Source organism: Carassius auratus, chromosome 14, assembly GCF_003368295.1.
Source record: "Carassius auratus strain Wakin chromosome 14, ASM336829v1, whole genome shotgun sequence".
In the NCBI taxonomy this organism is placed as follows: domain Eukaryota; kingdom Metazoa; phylum Chordata; class Actinopteri; order Cypriniformes; family Cyprinidae; genus Carassius; species Carassius auratus.
In genome coordinates, this window is record NC_039256.1 from 22,163,751 (window position 1) to 22,184,524 (window position 20,774).

Genomic DNA, 20,774 nt, shown 5'->3' on the forward strand with positions numbered 1-20,774 from the left:
CAATCGTGAACACGTGTTCAGTTTAAACATATGTATCTGTAAGGACATGCCACAATGATCTTGAAATGACGTTGACTTCAGACCTCATACCAGTGGAAAGTAATTGTTAAAAATAACATGCGATGAAGATGTGAGGAGGACAAACTCAGTCAGGTGTTCTTATGTGTTGCTAGGTTATGCTCCTGTCACAGGCATGTGTCATCCCGTACGGAGCTGCACTCTCAACCATGAGGACGGTTTCTCGTCTGCTTTTGTCGTCGCGCATGAAACCGGCCATGTGTGAGTATCTGCTACAGTATGTCAAAAGATACCTCATATATTTTCATTTATACCGCAGTTTGTTCCTGTGCTTGAATTATGTTTCTTGAATCTGATCATTCGAACAGCTGACTTTCCACTATTTGTGTCGCTAATTAGTGTAGGTGGCGATAAGTGCTTGTTTTGTTATAAATAAATCAATGAATCATTTCCAATAGCTAAAAACAATTTATTCAACATGGATTCATTGACTACATTTACATGTGCATGAATAATGCGATTATTAATTGCATTACGATGTTTACATGTCAAGAGCAAAGCTTTACACTCCCGTTTACATGCAATTTCCATTATTCTTATTATTCGCTAATGGTTACATTTTCAATTGGTTTGCCTACTACTCGCCATTTCTGGATGAGGTTAAGGAACAGATTGGTGGCAGTGAGTTGTGTTTTCCCCAGAAATGCTATGCTTTCTTCCCAGCCATTGGGTCTCATTCACTAAATATGCGTAGGCACAGATTTTTGCGTGAAATGTGCGTACGGACGTTTTCACGAATAAATCATGATCCATCAAAAACTATCGTACTAAAATTTATTCTAAATGTACGAAAAGATTCAAGGACAACTTATACCACACGTACGCAATAATCATGTACAAACAGGGGCCTTATAAGCATGTGTTATGAACCCTATATAATTAGATGTTATTGATAAATTATAATTACAGTTCCAATTATATATATATATATATGCTTCCTTTTTACCTGGGCCCGTTATGCCAGTGGATACACTTTTAAATAACAAATAATTTTTCCTGGCTTCCACCTCCAAAAGCAAAACCTCACGTTCATTATCGTTAAAGTTATTTTTCTTTGTCTTTTGTTTCGGTGCCATAAGTGCCTCGTTGGGGAAAGCCCTTATATGGAGCTGGTTTGGGCGTGAATTATGCTAATTACTTACCTCGTGCACGCGGGCGCTCATTTAGAAGACTCCAAATTCACTAACAGAAGAACGAGTTTAAGAACAAGCTCATGTGCGTACGCACGTGTTGTGAATTAGGCGGAAAGTTCTCGTGAGAAGTTCAAATGTGCGTATAAATAAGAAAATTGTACGCGAAAATTAGTGAATGAGACCCATTGTTTCTAATTTTTCTGTTTCTAAGGCTTTCTGTTTTCTACGACATTGAAAACAATATTTCACAAGCACACACACACTTTATTCAAAGCGCAATACTGCAATTAAGGTGTTTATATGCCTGTATATTCCAATTAAAATCGGCATAAACCACCTATGTGAATACGATTATGCTTGCTGCGATAATGAGTTAAATCACATGATCTAAATCGAAGTATTGTGTTTACATGAAGTAAAGTTTAATAACAATATTGTCAATCTCATTATAATCACATTAAGAGTGTACATGTAAACGCACTCATTGTGTAAATAATTAATATGTGCGATACCACTCATTTTGTTTTTGATATGATACCGCTTCTTTTAAAGACCAGTATCGTTGATATGGATACCGATATGATCCTTCTAAATTCAAACTTTTAAATTATGAAATGTATTCGATTATTAAATTACTAAGAGTAAAATGGGTAATGATATCCACTTAACTTTATATATGAAATGCATTTTAACATTCAATATGCTTTAATTGCATCTTATTAGGTTATATTTTAGTTTACAATAGGTTAAAATATTGTAGTGGTATCCATGGTATGTTTTTTTGTCCAATTCAATGCATATTATACTCATACATTTTTTTGATGAACAAAATTAAGTTTCAGTTTCGAAATTTTTATTTGAGTATCGATACTTTCAAAACTCACATTAGTGTCAAAATATAGATACTTCAGGATCCATACTCCCATCCCTAGTAAATAAATGACTGACTGCATCTGAAATTGCATACTTCGTACTATAGATGCAAAGCAGTAGGTGGAAAGAGTAGTGTGTTCAGTATTGATAACATAGTACCCAGATGACGTACTACTTTTGGCAAGATTTTGAAGTGTGCATCAGAAAGTACCTCAAAGTTTATGCGATTTTGGACACCGTAACTGTGAGTTAATCGCTGGGTCATTTTCTCAATAGATTTGTTCAAAAACAAATTAATTCAGGAACAGAACAAGTCACAGCCTATATTATTGAATAATTAAATTATTCACACAGGCAATTTATTCAAAACTCTCAAATTCTCAAGTCTAAAAATGCCAAAATAAGGTGCAAGTTGTTCTCAAAAAAGTAAATTGTATATATGCGTGTGTATTATAGGTTGGGAATGGAGCATGATGGGCAGGGTAATCGTTGTGGAGATGAGGTGCAGATGGGGAGTATCATGGCCCCACTGGTGCAGGCGGCATTCCACCGCTTCCACTGGTCACGCTGCAGTCAACAGGAATTGGGCCGCTACCTGCAGTGAGTGCTAGACAGACATACACAGACAATCTTGACTAGTGCAACTGTGGATTATATACCATCTCATTCTGCCTCTGAAGTTCGTATGATTGTCTCCGTGATGACCCGTTCGAGCACAAATGGGAGGAGCTTCCACACCTTCCCGGGCTGCATTACTCCGTGCACGAACAGTGTCGCTTTGACTTTGGGGCCGGATACATGATGTGCACAGCGGTGAGTCTTGAATTTACTGCTGCACAGGCTTTTTCATTCAAGTAATGCATTATTATTACGAGATTGTAAAATCACAACGAGCATGTATAATTCTACAAGCATTCTTCCTTAACAACCATCAGCTTGCCATAACAATCACCATTTGTGGTCATTGGGTTCACCGTAGGTTGACGTGACCCAGTATGATGTGTGTTATACATGCCAATAATGCATTATGAATGGAACACAGTATTTTGTGTTAAGTGACTGAGTATTGATATCTGTACATGCCAAAGGGAAAAGGCTTAATGGAACAGAATAGTGCATCAAAAATGTTCAGTCTGTCATAATTTTACTCATGCTCATGTTGGTTCAAACCCGTATGACTTTCTTTCCTCTGTGGAGCACAAAAGAAGGAGCTTTCAAGCTTTATAAAGGTAGACAAAGGCACCATTAATGTATCATAAAAGAGGTCCCTATGACTCATGCACTTTATTTCAAGTCTTCTAAAGTAATGTAAGTTATACAGCTCTTTTTGACATGTTCTTCAGAGAAGCAGCATAAATTATATAATAAAAAAATATCCTTTTGAGTCAGATCTTTTCAATATATATATATATATATATATATATATATATATATATATATATATATATATATATATATATATATATATATATATATATATATATATAGAGAGAGAGATATATATATATATATATATATATATATATTTTTTTTTCTTTATTATTTATTTATTTTTTTCATTATTTTTTCATAATTATTTTCATAAGTTTGAAAGCATTTAAAAAATGTTGTGTGTTCCACAGAAAGAAATGTCATATGGGCTAATATGAGGGTGAGTGAATGATATTTTCACTTTTGGGTGAATAAATCTTTAAGTGAACAAGAGGAGAACAAGGGGCCAGATTCATAAAAAAAAAAAAGTCTTCTTAACTGCCATTTTCATTTTATTTTTTAACTTAAGAAAAAAAGTTAAGAATATTTTGTATTCTCAAAAATTCTTCTTAAGATTGTTCTTAATACAAACCTTTCAAGAACTCTTAAATTTCAAATTGTAAGAATGATAAGTTTGAATGATAAGTTAGAATTATATAGTTTAGGCATTACACTTGCTACATAATTTAAATTGTAAGACTATTAATCAGGATAGCTACAAGACTAGCTACATTAGACTAGCCACAACAGTACATAGTAGGGCTATTAATAAGTGTGTGCACAAGTTTTCTGAAGTGATCAGTGACAAAATTTAGTAGAAATTAATAGAATGACTAGAAAACCCATACACAGGACGCATTTACTGTAGCAGAGCGGACGCACATATTGGAACAAAAATAGCACAAAACTGAATCAAAGGATTGGTGCAGCTTGAGACATTCTCTTTAAAAGTAACATGGCACATTAAAATTTATGATTATTAGAGTAATCCGAAGAAGGCGCAAGGAGGCAATCCTTGAAGTGAGTCTTCAGCCATGTATTCAGATAAAGACATTTTCTTCTTAAGAAAAAATATGTTTTTAGGAATATATTAGCAAACTTGTTAATCTTTTAAATTGGAATTAGGAGTATTCAATAACACTTGCTGTCCTTGTTAGGCATGTTACATGTACTTGCTATTATAATAGCAATAAATTATGGATTATTACATGCAAGTAACCCTAAGCCAAACCCTAATCCATGTTAAAGGGACACTCCACCCTTAAATGTAAATTTTGATATTAATCACTTACCCCCATGTCATCCCAAACCCGTAAAAGCTCATGACATGTGGTAAGTGATTAATGACAAAACTTTAATTTTGGGGTGGAGTAACCCTTTAACTACAAGTACATTTAGTTCAAGGTCCACTGAAGTGCCTTGAAACAATCAACGTTATTCTATGTGGTGACGTAATTTCAACTGAACAAGGAAGAGAGGGCAGGACATATTGAGCATCCCCACCCCCTTTTCTAATAGATTACAACCTAGAATCAATTAGAAACTCTTAGTAAAACAAAATTGTGGTCATAATCATGCTGAGATTCGCTCTGTGCGATCCATAGACTGTATAAAAACATGGACGTAGTGTCCTTGACATCACCCATAGGTTTCCGAAGAGCGGTTTTGAAGCCAAAAGTAGGCAGAGCCGGTCATCTTAACAGCGAGTTACCTCTTGTCACCCCCGGATAATCGAAAATGGTTGGTTGCTGAAACCACGCCCACTTAGCTTGATAGCGGCAACAGCCACGGCAATCCACCTGTCACTCAAGTGGCCGCTCCCTTAATTATGTAGAACTTTAAGGCTTAATATAATTTTAACTGATGAGTTATAAAAAAAATCCCCCCCTCACAGTTGTCATGAAAGAGACGAATTGCAAGCTTTGAATGCTTATATCATCTAAATGCGAATGGAGCACATTGCCTTATAGATAATCTTAACATTAACATATTGATGCTAACACCCAAAAACAATTGATTTCATGAGGACTTTAAATATTATTACTTAGTACTTAAATATATAATCACACTGCGACATGGACACCTTAACATAAAGTGTAACCATGAACTTCATGGAACTCATCTTAAGAAATCTCTTTTATTTTGTGAGTCCTGCCCTAGGTTTTAAAACTACTCCACAGCACATCAGCTGGTTTTATTTGAATATAGTTGTTGATATTAAATAAATTCCAGAATGACCAAAAAAAAAAAAAACATTTGATGAGCACCAAATTTCAAAATGATGTCACTCGTCTATTGGAGAGAAAATGTGTGGCTATAATTATACTGTTTACAATTCACTATTGGGAATACAATTTATCAGATAATCAAAGCCAGATGTCATGAGTTTGATATCCCTTGATAAGCTGGATAAAGATGATTTCAAGAATCACTTCTGCTCATAAAATGAGATTCCAGCTGAACAGCACTGCTTGGACTGTACTTCACTGTCTTGTTAAACCATTCCCTTAGCTGCAAAAGGTGGGGCAATCAGGAGCCCAGGTAAGGTGTTCTCCTCAGTCGCAATGTGGCCTCTTTCGTTTGAACTTGATTCAATTCAGATGGTTTTATTGTTAATCATTACATGTTATTGGTTGGTGTCCAGCTCATTGTCATTTTGCAGACACATATGCACCAGGATACTAAACCCACAGTTGTTTCTGAAATAATTGGCTTTCACAAGAATTAAAAGGAGTGCTTGAATTCAATACAAATGTAAGAATTTTGGCTCGAAATTCCACAAATAGGAATTGCATTAGGATAATGCACAACTAGAGGTTCATCCACCCAGAACAGTAGTCCCATCGCTTAAGGCTTGATTTAGACACATTTGCAGATTAAGTAGCACATTTATATATGGAAGATTTGATATAAGTGCTTTAGCAAGAACACGAGTGGCACATTTCTGCTTCTTAACCCTGTGGAATGCCTTGTACTGTTTTTCAAACTGAAGGATAACATTATTCTCTTGGAGTAATTGAAAGCATGCCACAGATTCTCTCAATACTGAATATCTCAAACCTCTTTTGAACATTCTTTTAATGTCAAGTTAATCAGGTCATTGCAGTCTGGTGACTTTTCAGAGAGTTTTCTACATTCATTAGAAAAAAATATCAATAAAAAGATTGCTAATTTGAACAAGTTTAACCATACAGTTCTCAGAAGCATCTAAAAATCTCTACAGGTGCTAAATAATCGTCTAGCTTTTGGCCTAGAAATCTTTTCGCTATTTAGCTTGGCAAAGTCCAAAAAATATTCAAACTGAGAATACAGTAGCAGCCAGCTGGCTACTGCTGAAAACTGCGAGCCATTAATTTGCACTTGGTGTCTTGATGTGTTTAAAATGCTTGTTGGGTTTAGGATCTTGCTAAATGTAGCGTCATCATTAGTACCACTGCCAGAGATTCTGCTCTTGTCTACTACGCCTCTAAGAGGAAGGAAAACAAAGAGAGATTTTGCTTAACATTTGACCTTAATAGAGGCCATTTCCCAACACTGCCCAGCATTCTGTTGTCTAACTGTGCTGTTGGTCACAGGCTGTATCATAACTTAAAGAGTTTTCGTCATTGCTTTGATTTGCCTGCATGAGATTGCTTTGTTACATAAATGTAGCCTGCCCATGAATGAAAATGTATCATACTGTTTCATCATGCCTGAACAACTGTTATAACATTACATTTTATATTATATTAAGCAACTTTTTTTAATTCTTTGAAATATACAGGGCTGTTTTAATAGTGGTACAGTATTTGTACATCATTTTGTCTTTGTAATGAACAGTTTACTACATTTACCCATCAGATGTCCTTCAGTTTGATCCTTCCCTGACCGGTGTCTTGTCGTCAGATTTCTCTGAGTTTGAGAATAATTTTTCTTCTCTCTGTTCCTCTGTTTCTCAGTATCGCCCCTTTGACCCCTGTAAGCAACTTTGGTGTGCTCATCCAGACAACCCTTTTTTCTGCAAGACCAAAAAAGGTCCGCCCATTGATGGCACTAATTGCGGTGATGGGAAGGTACCACTCAGCCTTTCATCCAGATCCATCCTGATACTCACTTGCTTCCTCTGTGTTTATGTGTTGCTCTCTTCCTCTCTCAGCACTGTTTTAAAGGCCACTGTATGCAGCTGACTCCAGACATCATAAAAAAGGATGGAAGCTGGGGGATGTGGAGTGAGTTTGGCTCCTGCTCTCACCCCTGTGGAAGGGGACTACAGTTTCGCACACGAGCTTGTGACAATCCGCGGTGTGTATCTATCTATCTGCTGGTCTGTCTAATTTTTTCATATATAGCTCATTTTTTCCTCTTCTGTTAACCTCCTCCAGTCCAGCCAACGGTGGACGTATTTGCTCCGGCCCAAGCTATCAGTTCCAGATTTGTAATATGCATGAGTGTGAAGACCCGTACCAAGATTACAGAGCCGAGCAATGTAGCATGATGGACAACAAATTTGAGTACCAGAATACCTGGCACCACTGGCTGCCATATGAACACCCCGACCGTAAGTAATATGGCAGAATTCATGAACCACACAGAGTTGAAATAGCTTTTCCTCTGCAAAAAAAGACACCTTGAAAACAGTTATTATACCTTGTATACATACAATGTAAATAATAAATGAATATAATGTTTGAGTTTTAAATAGTTCAATTATAGTTTAATTAATTATATTATTTTAAATTATTTACATTTTATTTAAAGCTTACTTTAGATTGTTTCCCACTGCTGTCCTGCCCACTCTAGCTCAGTTTGTCAGCCAGGCCTGTAACCAGACTGATGTAATCCATCTCTCTGCACAGCTGTTTTCACTTACACAGTGGGTACACATGACAATATGATTTCATTCAAACCCCCCTTTTTTCCACTTCTGCAATATTCATGACATCATTTAGAACATGAAATCCCTCCCGAGTCATTAGTGATGTGGACATCTGCCTTAGTCGATCAACACAGGAACATCCAAAGTAATTATCATATAAACAGACTTTCTGAGCCTTTTTTTTTCTTCTTTTAACTGTCATGTCAATTACGACTGAACTGCAGAAATATTCAGAAAATAATGATTGTGGTTCATGAAATGGGCTTGGATACCTCTGATAATATTTTACTTGTACTTTTTCCACACAGAATGAAATTAAATGCGTTTAAATAACTGGGACATTCAACAGGCATCACAGTGTTCGTAGATAAGCTTAGGTCTTTATGAAAATTTGAGCTGGACTTATTAGAATGTTCTTCTGGAACAGAGGCATCCAGTTTTTGGATAAGCTGTGAAACTGACTGTTATATGATGATATAATGTACAATGCTTTTATAGACCATGTAAAGACTACCAAGAGACCTTTTTTTTGTATAAACCATGGAATAATGTTATCTAACTATCCTCTGTTGGACAAAGACATATTAGATGTGGAATATTTCTGGAAATTTAAATGGTAAACGATCAAAAATGATTTTATATTACTTGATTTTTCTTCTTAGAATTAGAATTTGTTTATTTTTCTTAGAATTCAAGAGCATTTAATCTTTATAATTGTGCATTTGATCTCAGTCCATCACTCGGGGATCTCTCTTGTCTTGTTTTCCATAGCTAAGCAACGCTGCAAACTGTTCTGTCAATCCAAAGAAACCCGAGCTGTAGTCAACATGCAGACTCTGGTGGAACCTGGAACACGCTGTTCCTACAAAGATCCCTACAGTGTGTGTGTGGCCGGAGACTGTGAGGTATATAGCTGTGTGTACCCTTTGGAAAGGTTTTTTTTTTTTTTTTTAGTGGCCTGTTGCTCATGATGTCACTCTCCCTTCAGAAAGTGGGCTGTGATAATGTGGTTGGATCAGCTCTACAGGAAGATAAGTGTGGCGTCTGCGGGGGAGATGGAACCAAGTGCAAGACTCACAAGTTTAACTTCACCTTTGTAGAGAAGACAGGTACGTCTCCGCAGCACACACGTAGGCTGTATCCTAGTGGAGGCAGCATTTTAAGGCATCACAGGACCAGTCCAGACACAATGGCTCTTCCAAACATAGGCATAATTATAAGCCTCATAAGATACAGGTACCTTCTTTCAGACAAATTCGTTGCAAAGGAAATCCCATAACACAATGCACATTGCAACTTGCAAGATCACTGAAAAAATACTTGAATCAAATATTGGTTTCAAATACTATTAATTTAATACTTAAAAGCAGTGATGGATGCTTTCGAAACACTGCTTTGTGAAGCTTGTATGCAACTGCCATGAGTCATGTGATTTCAGGAAATAAAGCTTTGTTGTATCATATCTGTTTCAATGTTTACATTTTTTAAATGTTTAAAAAAAAACATTTATAACAAAAGCCAGATTTGTAGTTACTAGTCTAATACTGGCCTGATTATCCAAGCTCTCGGTATAACAAAAAATAAAAACAAGCGCTACAAATTAATAAAATAACACACCTAGAGAGTTCATGTTTAATAGCATCATACATTTCCGAAAAACTTTGTTTCTTTAATCACATTTTAGGTTTATTAAAGGATTGAAATAAAGTAATAGTGATTTGGAAATGTTTTGGTGTAGGTGTCATTAAAGTGCTGGAAGTTCCCAGAGGGGCGAGACATCTCTTCATCCAGGAACTTAATGGAACTACTCACATTTTAGGTAAAGCCTAATCATTTCCTGTAGTTTTTCATGCATTAAGTGATGTGTCTGTTTGACTGCAGATCTCTCTCTCCATTTTTTGTTTTTACCAAATAGCTGTCAGGAATAAAGCACCGGGTGATTTCTTTCTCAATGCCTATGGAGACTACCCAGAGACACGCTCAGTTATTGAAAAAGGTCTGGAATGGGAGTATGAAAATAAAAACAACAAGGACACCATTCAAACCAGCGGACCCTTGAAAAACGACGTGGTTGTCATGGTAATCTCCTGTAGGAATCCACACACATACATCAGTGGATACACAACTTGTCTTAATTGGTTGTCTTTAAATGTGTAATTGTTTACTAGATCCGAATGCATGGATCAGCCAAGGTGAAGGTGTCGATCAAATACATCACTGACTATGACAGACTGAGTGATGGTACCAATGAGAATAACATGGTCCCTGATAATGCAGTGCCATATTCCTGGGTGGTGAAGAGATGGACACCCTGTTCCAAGACCTGTGGAGGAGGTACTGTAACCACACTGTAACCACAATCATTTATTTGAGAGAAGTTTAAGAGTCAGCTAAGTTTCTACTATGACTGATCTTTTGCTACTGTAAGTCCTGCCTTAAAACATTACTGACCAGTCTTGCCTCAGCAACTCTTGCTCTCCACCATATTATCAAGCTCTTAAAAGTGACTAAAATTGGGGGTAATACTTAGCAAAGAGTCTATAAAACACAACATGGGCATTACTTGAGGACAAAAGAAGTGGAAGTGCTTGACTGAACTCAACATGATTCTCAGTTATTATATTTATTTGTAATTCTCTATTCATGTTCATGAGAATTTCATTCACTACCTTCACTACCTTCTTATGGATAGGTATTCAGATGACGCGTTACGGCTGCCGTAAGAATGCAGAGATGAGGATGGTCCATCGCAGATTCTGTGAGAAAAACAAGCAGCCTCCGCCCCTGTTTATAGACTGTTACTTGAGAGAGTGTGCTCAGCCCATGTGAGTGTGTGTGCCAAATGACTTAGATTTTTATTTCAGTTTTGGGGGCAAGACACACCAAGTGATACTTTATTTTTAATGGCACTTAATAATGTATTTTGTTAACATAAATATTTATATATAATTTATAGATTTAATACACATTAATACATAAAAACGTGTGACACAAAAATTCCCCTAGCACTACATTTACAGGTGCTGGTCATATAATTAGAATTTCATCAAAAAGTTGATTTACAGTATTTCACTAATTCCTTTCAAAAAGTGAAACTTGTATATTATATTCATTCATTACAACACACACTGATATATTTCAAATGTTTATTTCTTTAATGTTGATGATTATAACTGACAACTAAGAAAAAATCTCAGAAAATATCTCAGAAAATCAAAATATTACTTAAGACCAGTACAAAGAAAGGATTTTTAGAAATCTTGGCCAACTAAAAAGTATGAACATGAAAAGTATGAGCATGTTCTGCACTCGATACTTAGTTGGGGCTCCTTTTGCCTGAAAAACTGCAGCAATGTGGCGTGGCATGGTGTCGATCAGTCTGTGGCTCTGCTAAGGTGTTATGAGAGCCCAGGTTGCTCTGATAGTGGCCTTCAGCTCTTCTGCATTGTCAGGTCTGGCATATCGCATCTTCCTCTTAACAATGCCCCATAGATTTTCTATGGGGTTAAGGTCAGGCGAGTTTGCTGGCCAATTAAGAACAGGGATACCATGGTCCTTAAACCAGGTAATGGTAGCTTCAGCACTGTGTGCTGGGGCCAAGTCCTGTTGGAAAAAGAAATCTGCATCTCCATAAAGTTGGTCAACAGCAGGAAGCATGAAGTGCTCTAAAACTTCCTGGTATACGGCTGGGTTGACCTTAAATTGTGTGCCTCTCCTCTCTTCCTCCAGACTTTGGGACCCTGATTTCCAAAGGAAATGAAAAAAATGACTTTTATCAGAGAACATAACTTGCTACCATTCAGCAGCAGCCCAGTCCTTTTTGTATTTACATGCTTCTGACGCTGTCTGTTGTTCAAGAGTAACTTGACACAAGCAATGCGTCAGCTGAAACCCATGTCTTGCATACGTCTGTGCGTAGTGGTTCTTGAAGCACTGACTCCAGCTGCAGTCCACTCTTTTTGAATCTCCCCCACATTTTTTAATGGGTTTTGTTTCACAATCCTCTCCAGGGTGCGGTTATCCCAATTGCTTGTACACTCATTTCTACCATATCTTTTTCTTCCCTTCACCTCTTTATTAATTTGCTTGGACACAGAGCTCTGTGAACAGCCAGCCTCTTTTGCAATGACCTTTTGTGTCTTGCCCACCCTGTGCAAGGTGTCAATGGTCGTCTTTTGGACAACTGTCAAGTCAGCAGTTTTCCCCAAGATTGTGTAGCCTACAGAACTAGACCGAGAGACCATTTAAAGGCCTTTGCAGGTGTTTTGAGTTAATTAGCTGATTAGAGGGTGGCACAAGGTGTCTTCAATATTGAACAAAACACAATATTCTAATTTTCCGAGATACTGAATTTGGGATTTTTCTTAGTTGTCAGTTATAATCATCAAAATCAAAAGAAATAAACATTTGAAATATATCAGTCTGTGTGTAATGAATGAATATAATATACAAGTTTCACTTTTTGAATGGAATTATTGAAATAAATCAACTTTTTGATGATATTCTAATTATATGGCCTGATTTTCTGCAACTATAGTCTGTGTCCAGTAGATGTCCCTATTACACTGTTGTACCTGTTTAAGCTTTGACTGTGTTTGTTTCTGTGTTTAGCTGGGTGGCTGGAGAGTGGGGCGAATGCAGTAAGTCCTGTGGGAAGACGGGAACTCAGACACGTTCCGTAAACTGCGTCCAACCTCTGGGCGACGGCAAGATCAAATCCATTCGCAGCCGTTACTGCAGTGACGAGCGCCCAGAGTCCCGTAGAGAGTGCAATCGCAACCTGTGCCCTGCTGAGTGGAGGCTGGGCTCCTGGTCACAGGTACAGACCTCTGACATGCTGTGTTCCCATCAGTTCAGGTCTGAGAGTGGGATTAGTTTGATATTCTTTAACATGAAAATAATGAATGTTTGTTTGTGTGTGTCTGTGTCTGTGTGTGTGTGCTGTGTTAGTGCTCAGTGACATGTGGTAATGGTACGCAACAGAGGCAGGTGCTTTGTCATACCCGTGACAACACTATTGGACTCTGTCTGGACTCCAAACCTGCTGCATTGAGACCCTGCAGAATGGATCCCTGCCCAAGTGCGTATTTGATCATGTGCTCACATCTTCAGAAATGTTCTTTAAGTCTAAAATAACAACCTGAAATGTCTAACAGATCAGTACATTCCAATTTCAAGTCAACATGAAGGGCTCAGATGGTTGGTGGGAAAGGGTTAAAAGTAATGCATAATGAGGGTGTATATAACTAGTTACACTTTAAAATAAGAATGTGTTCATTATTTAACATGAATGAACTATATTTGACATCATGAAATAGATATAAGATTTTTAAATGTTTTTGAAAGTAGTCTCCTATGCTCACCCAAGCTGTGTTTTATTGATCAAAAATACAATAAAACAGTAATATTGTAAAGTTTTATTACAATTTAAAAGGACATTTCTATTCGAATATATTGAAATTGAAATGTCTTCAGTGTCTGAAGATTCTTCAGATATCATTCCAATATGCTAATTTGCTGCTAATTTTTTTTTAGCATCATAAATTACTTTACTCCCAGTTTTGATCAATTTAATGCATTTTGCTGAATAAAGGTGTTAAATTATATAAAAAAAACACCCTCACCCTGACCCCAACAATTTACTAGAACTTTCTAACATTAACTAGATTAGAAAATAATAAACAATAATATGCAATGCTAGCTTCCTATGTCATCGTCCAAGTGCTAAGCAGAAGTCGTGATATCGATATTTTCATTTCATGTTGATGAATACCAAAATATATAAAGCCAATGAGTTGGGAATATTGGAATGTACACATACTAATGATCCAGCATGCTTATTAATGTTATTAATGAAAGTTGTACTATTTATAGCCTACTAGTTTGGCAGAAATAACAGACTAATTCTTAACACAAATGATCAGACTAATATAGTTGATTGGATTTTTCTTTCTTTCTCTCGCATTCTCTGTGTGTCCTGGGCTTTCTCCTTCCCAATCCCTCTCCCACATGCGACAGGGAGCACTTCTGACTTCAACAATCACGGCAACTTCCTGATACAGTGGTTGTCACGTCACGACCCCAAATACCCCGTGCAGAGGATGTCAAGTAAAGCGTCTCTCTCCAGCCACGTTGTGGCGCTGCGCTGTCTCACCTCTCTCAGCTGGACCTTCCCTCTGTCTCTCTGCCTGGCTTTACAAGGCAAACTCCCCTGACTGCCTCCCTCTTCCGAGGCTTGCACGCTTCTTTTTCCTGGGTGGTGGTCCTCTTTCATGGGGCGTTCTGATAGGGGGAGGTTTCTCTGTTTCTCTCTCTCTCTGTCTCTCGCTCTGTCTCTCTCTCTCCTTTGTGGAGCTCTGTGTTGTGAACGCTGGCCAGTAAGAAATTGTTGACAAAACAAAACATGTAAAAAAATTTGGGGTTGTTCGAAGGGGCTTTGTGATTGGACGGGCAGCTTGCGGAGCTAATGATTGCACTGAGGTTACCGCAGGGGCGACACATTTGTTTGAATCACTGCCCTCTGCAAGCTGTTTCCATATGGCTTACGCTCTTAAGGCGGACGCCGTTTTACAGAGGCGCCGCCTGAGCTGCAGGTGTGAAAGGAAAAAATAAACATGAAAAGTGGCTAAAACAAAAAAAAAAAAAAAAAACTAAAGCTTTATTGTGAATGTGAACTTGTCACAATGAGGAAACCTTTGCTAATTGCTCATTCCACATCCTATTCATTCTGGAAACCTGATGGGACAAAAACAACCACTCAAACTAACAAGTTAAGATGTTAACATGGGACGTACTGTTGAACCGCCATCATATGTGTTGGTGGCCATGAGGTGGAACTTGTAAACAGGGTCGCTTTACTGCACACGTTCGAATGCCACAACCACCTCATCCTCCATCCTCTCTTTGACTGTTAACAAATTCAATAAATGCAGCTTATTTGTGCTTGCAGACTTTAAACAACATATTAATATATTTGTATTTATATATGAATATAAATCTATATGGGTACCAATAATATAAAATATTAATAATTTGTTTTACCATGAATAAGCTGTAGCTTATTAGCCTAACATTTTGACTGCTATTGATCGCTTTAATTCTTGACTGTTACGTGTATTTTTTTATTGATTTTACATAAAATACAGAACTATTGCTATTTAATAACAGAAGTTAAGTGTTTCGGGGGAAAGGGAAGACCTATATTATGCAGGACTCGCTCAGCCAGTTGCCTCTCCATTTTTATTTGTATTTTTTTTTTCAAGAGAAGTGGTTTCATTTTATCGGATTCATCGTGAACGAGAGAGATTCATGCACATTAAATATTTCCACTTGGTGATGAGTGACATGCGATTTCGTTATGCCTTCGTATGTGCGAGGGTTTCTGACACGCGTTTGCATGCGTGTACGTCTGCCAGCATGCGTTTTTAACGACAGTTACCAGTGGCCATACAAAAGACGACACATAAATATACCTCATGAACTTTCATCCACATCCGAGCGCACTCTTTTCCGGGCTGGGGGGGGCTGGGGGTACATAGAGAGTAAGAACAATGCCTTACACTACGTTTGAATGTATCGGCATTTATCTGTGAAAGTTATGGCTTAGCACACAGAAACCAGAGGCAGCTTCAAACAAAACCTGAAATAGAACCAACCGATCAACCAATCATCACACATCCGAAAACAGTGGCTAACTCATTGGATACGGAGAACGTTTTAGTGGAAACCTACACTCGGCATCTCTTTATCACTTCAGACGTGTCATTGTATCGTGAAACACATTTCTGTTGTGACTATGTAGCGAGCTATCCGAATTTTCATGCTCAAAGCCGTGGAGAAAACACTAGGAAAAGCCAGACCTTGCAGTGAGATACTGTAAATAAACATTGGTGTTTACTGTATTTAATAACATTTATGACTGTTATCTCCTTACTTATAAGAAAAAAAAAATGCTAATATTATATTCTATGAGTAACTGTCATGTTACTTCACTGGCCTAACTGCGTCTTGGCTGGCTGTTGTGGGGGAAAATGTCTGGGGAACATTCAGATGGACTTACGTGCACTGCGTCTATATGCACTTTGATTTATCAGGGAAACTTTATTAATGTTTTGTAAATGTTTAATATATGACACTTGTATGTGCCATGCCAGTTTTTACATCATCATGGAAATCCTGTATTTTATTTAACCAATGACCTATTTATTTATTTACCTCTTCATCTGAATTACCAATGGATTAATTGTTCTCAAAGTAATGAAGTGTTTAACCAAAGTTACTGTGAACTTGTACCTTTCAATACAGTTGATTATTTATTTTTCTGAAGAAGACAACTCTATCTGTATGTTTAAATGGGGGTGGGAGTGCATTTCATTGTTTCAGTTTCTGTCATGATCAACTGCAAAAGTAGGAATAAAAAAAAGTGTTATAAAAATGGAAAGAAAAGAAATCGAATGGCTTTTTTTCTGCCTGTGTTGTCGCCCTGCTTTCTGTCTGTTTCTCTTTCACCATCTGTGGTGGAATTGCAGGTTATTTTGCAGTTGTTTTATTCTCATGTCAGTTGTGCTGAAAATATAAGGCTTACTGTAGTGAATCTGGGTAAAGCAAAAACACAGATATTTGCCACGTTTTCAAAGAATAATGGGTTTTTGTAGTGCAATGAACAATTTGTTTTAAATTTTAACTCATTTTCTGTTATGTTAAGTTGTGAAAAACAGTTGTTTTTGCTATTTTGTGAAGGACTCCTAATCTGTCATTAAACTGTTTTTGTATATATATGAAGCATACTGATATTCGCAGATATATACCCTGTTAGCCACTAAAAAACCCTTTGATGATAACACATTTTTGGAGGATCTTGCTAAATGTTTAAAGCCTGGCTCACACTACAGGTGTTTTAAAATCATAACCGATATAGAAATCTGGTTGCAGCACACACATGAGGAGAATCTTTGCAGATTATCTTCCCTCAAATATTAGACATGCACACACTACAAGATTTGAACATTGCAAGATATCATTAAGATCATCATGACAGAAGGAGCGCCTCACGTGATCTCAAGCAGCAGATCGTCACTTAATTTTTTTTGTTAATTATTATTTTATTTTTTTAGCGTGCTAGCTTTGTGTACTCACCCGGTGTATTCAAAACTGAGGCGATTTCACTCCAGGCAAAACATCCTGTAGTGTCAGTCAGGCTTTAGCTAATGATTATATAAATAAATATAATCCATTTTCAGAAGGACGAAACCACATTCATAGTCCATTAATAACCACATTCACAAGGAAGATTATTATTATTTAATATTATTATTAAAAGAAAACTGCATTTTAACCGATAAATCCTAACAACCTAACGTTTATACCTAGTATGCATCTAAATGCTGGTTTTGCAGAGTTGCTTAATGGTCGGGTCATAACTCTGTTTCTTCCTTTGCTTCAACTAATGCTTCTCTTTAAATTGTATTTATTTAATTTTTTTTTAATCCCACATTTCTGCTTATTTCTTACTCAGACTTGGGAAAAGCATTAAGCTTGGAAGATGTCTACTGTAGTTATCTGCACGTATCCTCATTCAACTCCTCATTATACGTAGATCATAGGAAGCTTTTTCTACTTGATCTGGCCTTTTTCTAAATGTAGTTTTGATATGTTAACAATTGTATTTAGATTGTTGCGGTGATGTTAAATCATGCATTTGACTTTAATTTGATTTCAGTGTACACACACACACGTCTTATTAGGTCCCTCTCTTGTTTTGCAGAACGTTGTCTTGGTGACCGTTCTACATTCTGTCACATGGAGGTGCTGCAGCAGTATTGCTCTCTGCCGGGCTTTCAGCGCATGTGCTGCAAGTCCTGCAAAGTTGGCAATATCACAAAGACCACTGTGACTGCAAGAAAGCCACCATCAAAATTGAAAATTACCACCAAAGGACTATCCACCACAGCCCAAAGTCCCACACGCACAGAGTCCACCACCGCGATGGCCTTTTTGCCTTCTACAGAAGGGAAAAGTGCCACATCTGTAAGCACACCTTGGTTATATACAATTTTAGCAACGTCAACTGATACTCTCGGATATTCGACAACGCCCTTTTATCCATATACTACAACTCCTCTCTATAAGCACACTACTCCAGAACAGAGCACATCCTTTGCCATTGCTACACCAAGTAGGATCACACCTGCACCTGCAGATGATGTGGCAAACAGCACCGAATTACCTGTTAGCACTGTTTTCCCAGTCATTTTCAGTGATCTGAATAATGGCACTCTCGTTCCCAGCACCACCGTCCAGTTTAAAGAGTCTGGTGAAGGTAGTGGTGCACCAGTTGTGGACAGTAGTGGGATGTTGCAGTCAACAACAGCGAATGGTGTGAATGAATGGGAATTGACAACCTCAGTCAATATGGATGTCAGCATCCCTGTGACATCTATAGTAGAGGTGCTAACAACCACTGAAGAACCTGCTCCCCTGGTACCAAGCATTACAACTTCAACTTCCAGTACACCACTGTCCAGTACAACAGCATCTGGCACAGAGAAGACGAGTGGACGGCCAAATAAAGTGGAAGAAGTGAGTGAGAGCAATGCTATTGATATACCGTATCGAATAATCCCATTGGACAATGAGTTTCCTGTGAATAACATCATCCCCAGAAGAGGACGCGTGTTTCTGCGTGAGAAAACACGGAATAAGCGCATCCAGGAACTGCTTGAGGAGAAGCGCAACTTTTTGAGAAGGATGAAAAGAGCACAGGGGATTTGAGCCCTGTCCAGTTTCTCTTATAGAGATACAGCTGCCAATGCAACTTCTGAATCTAGACTTTATTTTGGTGCTTGGGTCAAGAACTGGAAAATGTCCAAAATATTGCTGTGAACTGACGCTTTCCCCTCTTTTAATGACATGGCAAACTGATCTTTGTGAAAGTCACAAGTGTTTGCACAGTTGTTTTGGCAGGTTTCACTTAAGGATATTGTAATTCAAAGTGATTTATCATTTTAAAGGATTAGTTCAGCCAAACATATAAATTCTGTTATCATTTATTCAACCTCGTGTCTTTCCAAACCTGTACGAGTTTCTTCCTGCCATGGCACACAAAAACAGAGATTCAGCCATTTTTTTATTTCCATTTTCCGTATTACATAAGTGAATGGTAGTGAGGAGCTATGAAGCTCCAGAAGTGACAATAAAGCATCATACAAATCATCTTCCAAAGTCTTCTGGAACCATGTGGTATTGTACCAAAAAACAAGTAGTTTTTCACAGACAGTATCATAACTAAATCATAAATCTTTAATATCATTCACATTCCAAGAAATCCGAACACGGTTCATTAAGATTTTTATGGTACTTTTATGGTTCTGTTTTATCTGTTTTGGAAGCTTGACTGCTTCTCGTCCCCATCTCCTTTCACTGAATGCAAAAAAAGCAGCATGAAAAAGAAAAGAAAGCCAACGAGGGTGAGTGACTGATGATAGAAATTTCATATTTGGGTGATCTAGAAATCATAGAAAAAGAGTTAGGCAAATTATCATTTGCACAAATCGATGCTTCCGAACATGTTATTCTCCAAATATGCTCAATGACAGATACAGACGATAGGCACATACTGTATTATGAATAAATTAGCAAAAATAAAATCAGTTGACACCAGTCTGAATTGTACGTTGACTACAGTGTGTTTCAGCTGCACATTTTTATCATAAACATTTCTAATAATTAAAAAATAATGTGGTGATGTGAATATAGTAATAAACAAAACAATTAGTCCAGTCAATGAGACATTGATTTTATTACATGCACCTATATCACAGTCATACTAATGAATCATTTGATAAGAACAATTCAGGGATGCACCGTATTACAAAGATGTTAATTTTGTGCTTGTGAATTATATTTCCTTTCACCAGTATTCAAGCTTGTGCTGAAACTTCATCAGATCAGGTCAAGATGACATATATTTTTATTTGTGAGATTTTGACTTGTTATAAGAATACTTTACACCCTACCCAAAGATGTCAAAGACTCCAGCATTATGTAAAAAGCAGAAAAAAATGTCAAAAACAAAAATAAATTGTATATGTCGCAAAAAAAATGTTTCACGGCTTTATATCTCTCTCATTTTTTTTTATTAATTTTTTGTGTGTGCTTTTACATACCTTTTTTAATAATAAACTGCTAAAGTAAGTATACCAATTAATTATTGTTCTTTGCATAGTTTACTTTGAAAAAGTTGAATATGGAACTGGCATGTTGAATAATTCCAGACAAACTTTTACAGCTGTTTAATTAATTAAATTATCCATACAAATTCTTTAAAAAATACTTGGCGAAAATGCTTGTACTCTTCTCTTTATTTTATAGCCGCGTTTCCACCGCAGGAACTTTACCCAGGAACTAGGGACTTTGGCCTGGTACTTGGTGTGTTTCCACCATAGACAGTAAAAGAAATGGACACAGCGACCCCATTGGAACTCAATTGAGACAAATGAAGCCCGGTTTTAGCGTTTTTTAGCACTTCCGTTTCTGACGCGCAGACTCAAACGAGGCTTGACGACATCAGCAACCTGTCTGACAGA

General features: G+C 37.2%; 1 protein-coding gene across 3 annotated transcripts in view; it reads left to right on the top strand.

Moving 5' to 3' along the window:
- Window positions 1-20,276, top strand: part of LOC113114025 (A disintegrin and metalloproteinase with thrombospondin motifs 2-like) — a 118,928-nt gene extending 98,652 nt beyond the window's left edge. Inside the window, exons 7-23 of one of the 3 annotated variants that reach the window (XM_026280709.1) lie at window positions 174-279; window positions 2,541-2,684; window positions 2,765-2,897; window positions 5,847-5,876; window positions 7,274-7,387; window positions 7,471-7,616; window positions 7,697-7,872; window positions 8,962-9,095; window positions 9,179-9,299; window positions 9,929-10,009; window positions 10,106-10,269; window positions 10,359-10,524; window positions 10,883-11,015; window positions 12,802-13,009; window positions 13,141-13,270; window positions 14,209-14,298; window positions 17,954-20,276. In XM_026280709.1, coding sequence (XP_026136494.1) covers window positions 174-279; window positions 2,541-2,684; window positions 2,765-2,897; window positions 5,847-5,876; window positions 7,274-7,387; window positions 7,471-7,616; window positions 7,697-7,872; window positions 8,962-9,095; window positions 9,179-9,299; window positions 9,929-10,009; window positions 10,106-10,269; window positions 10,359-10,524; window positions 10,883-11,015; window positions 12,802-13,009; window positions 13,141-13,270; window positions 14,209-14,298; window positions 17,954-18,960 — 3,083 coding nt within the window. In that variant the 3' untranslated portion in view covers window positions 18,961-20,276. The remainder of the gene's footprint in view (window positions 1-173; window positions 280-2,540; window positions 2,685-2,764; window positions 2,898-5,846; window positions 5,877-7,273; window positions 7,388-7,470; window positions 7,617-7,696; window positions 7,873-8,961; window positions 9,096-9,178; window positions 9,300-9,928; window positions 10,010-10,105; window positions 10,270-10,358; window positions 10,525-10,882; window positions 11,016-12,801; window positions 13,010-13,140; window positions 13,271-14,208; window positions 14,299-17,953) is intronic. The other 2 variants (XM_026280711.1, XM_026280710.1) reach the window with 2 other exon arrangements.
- Window positions 20,277-20,774: the final 498 nt, after the last annotated feature.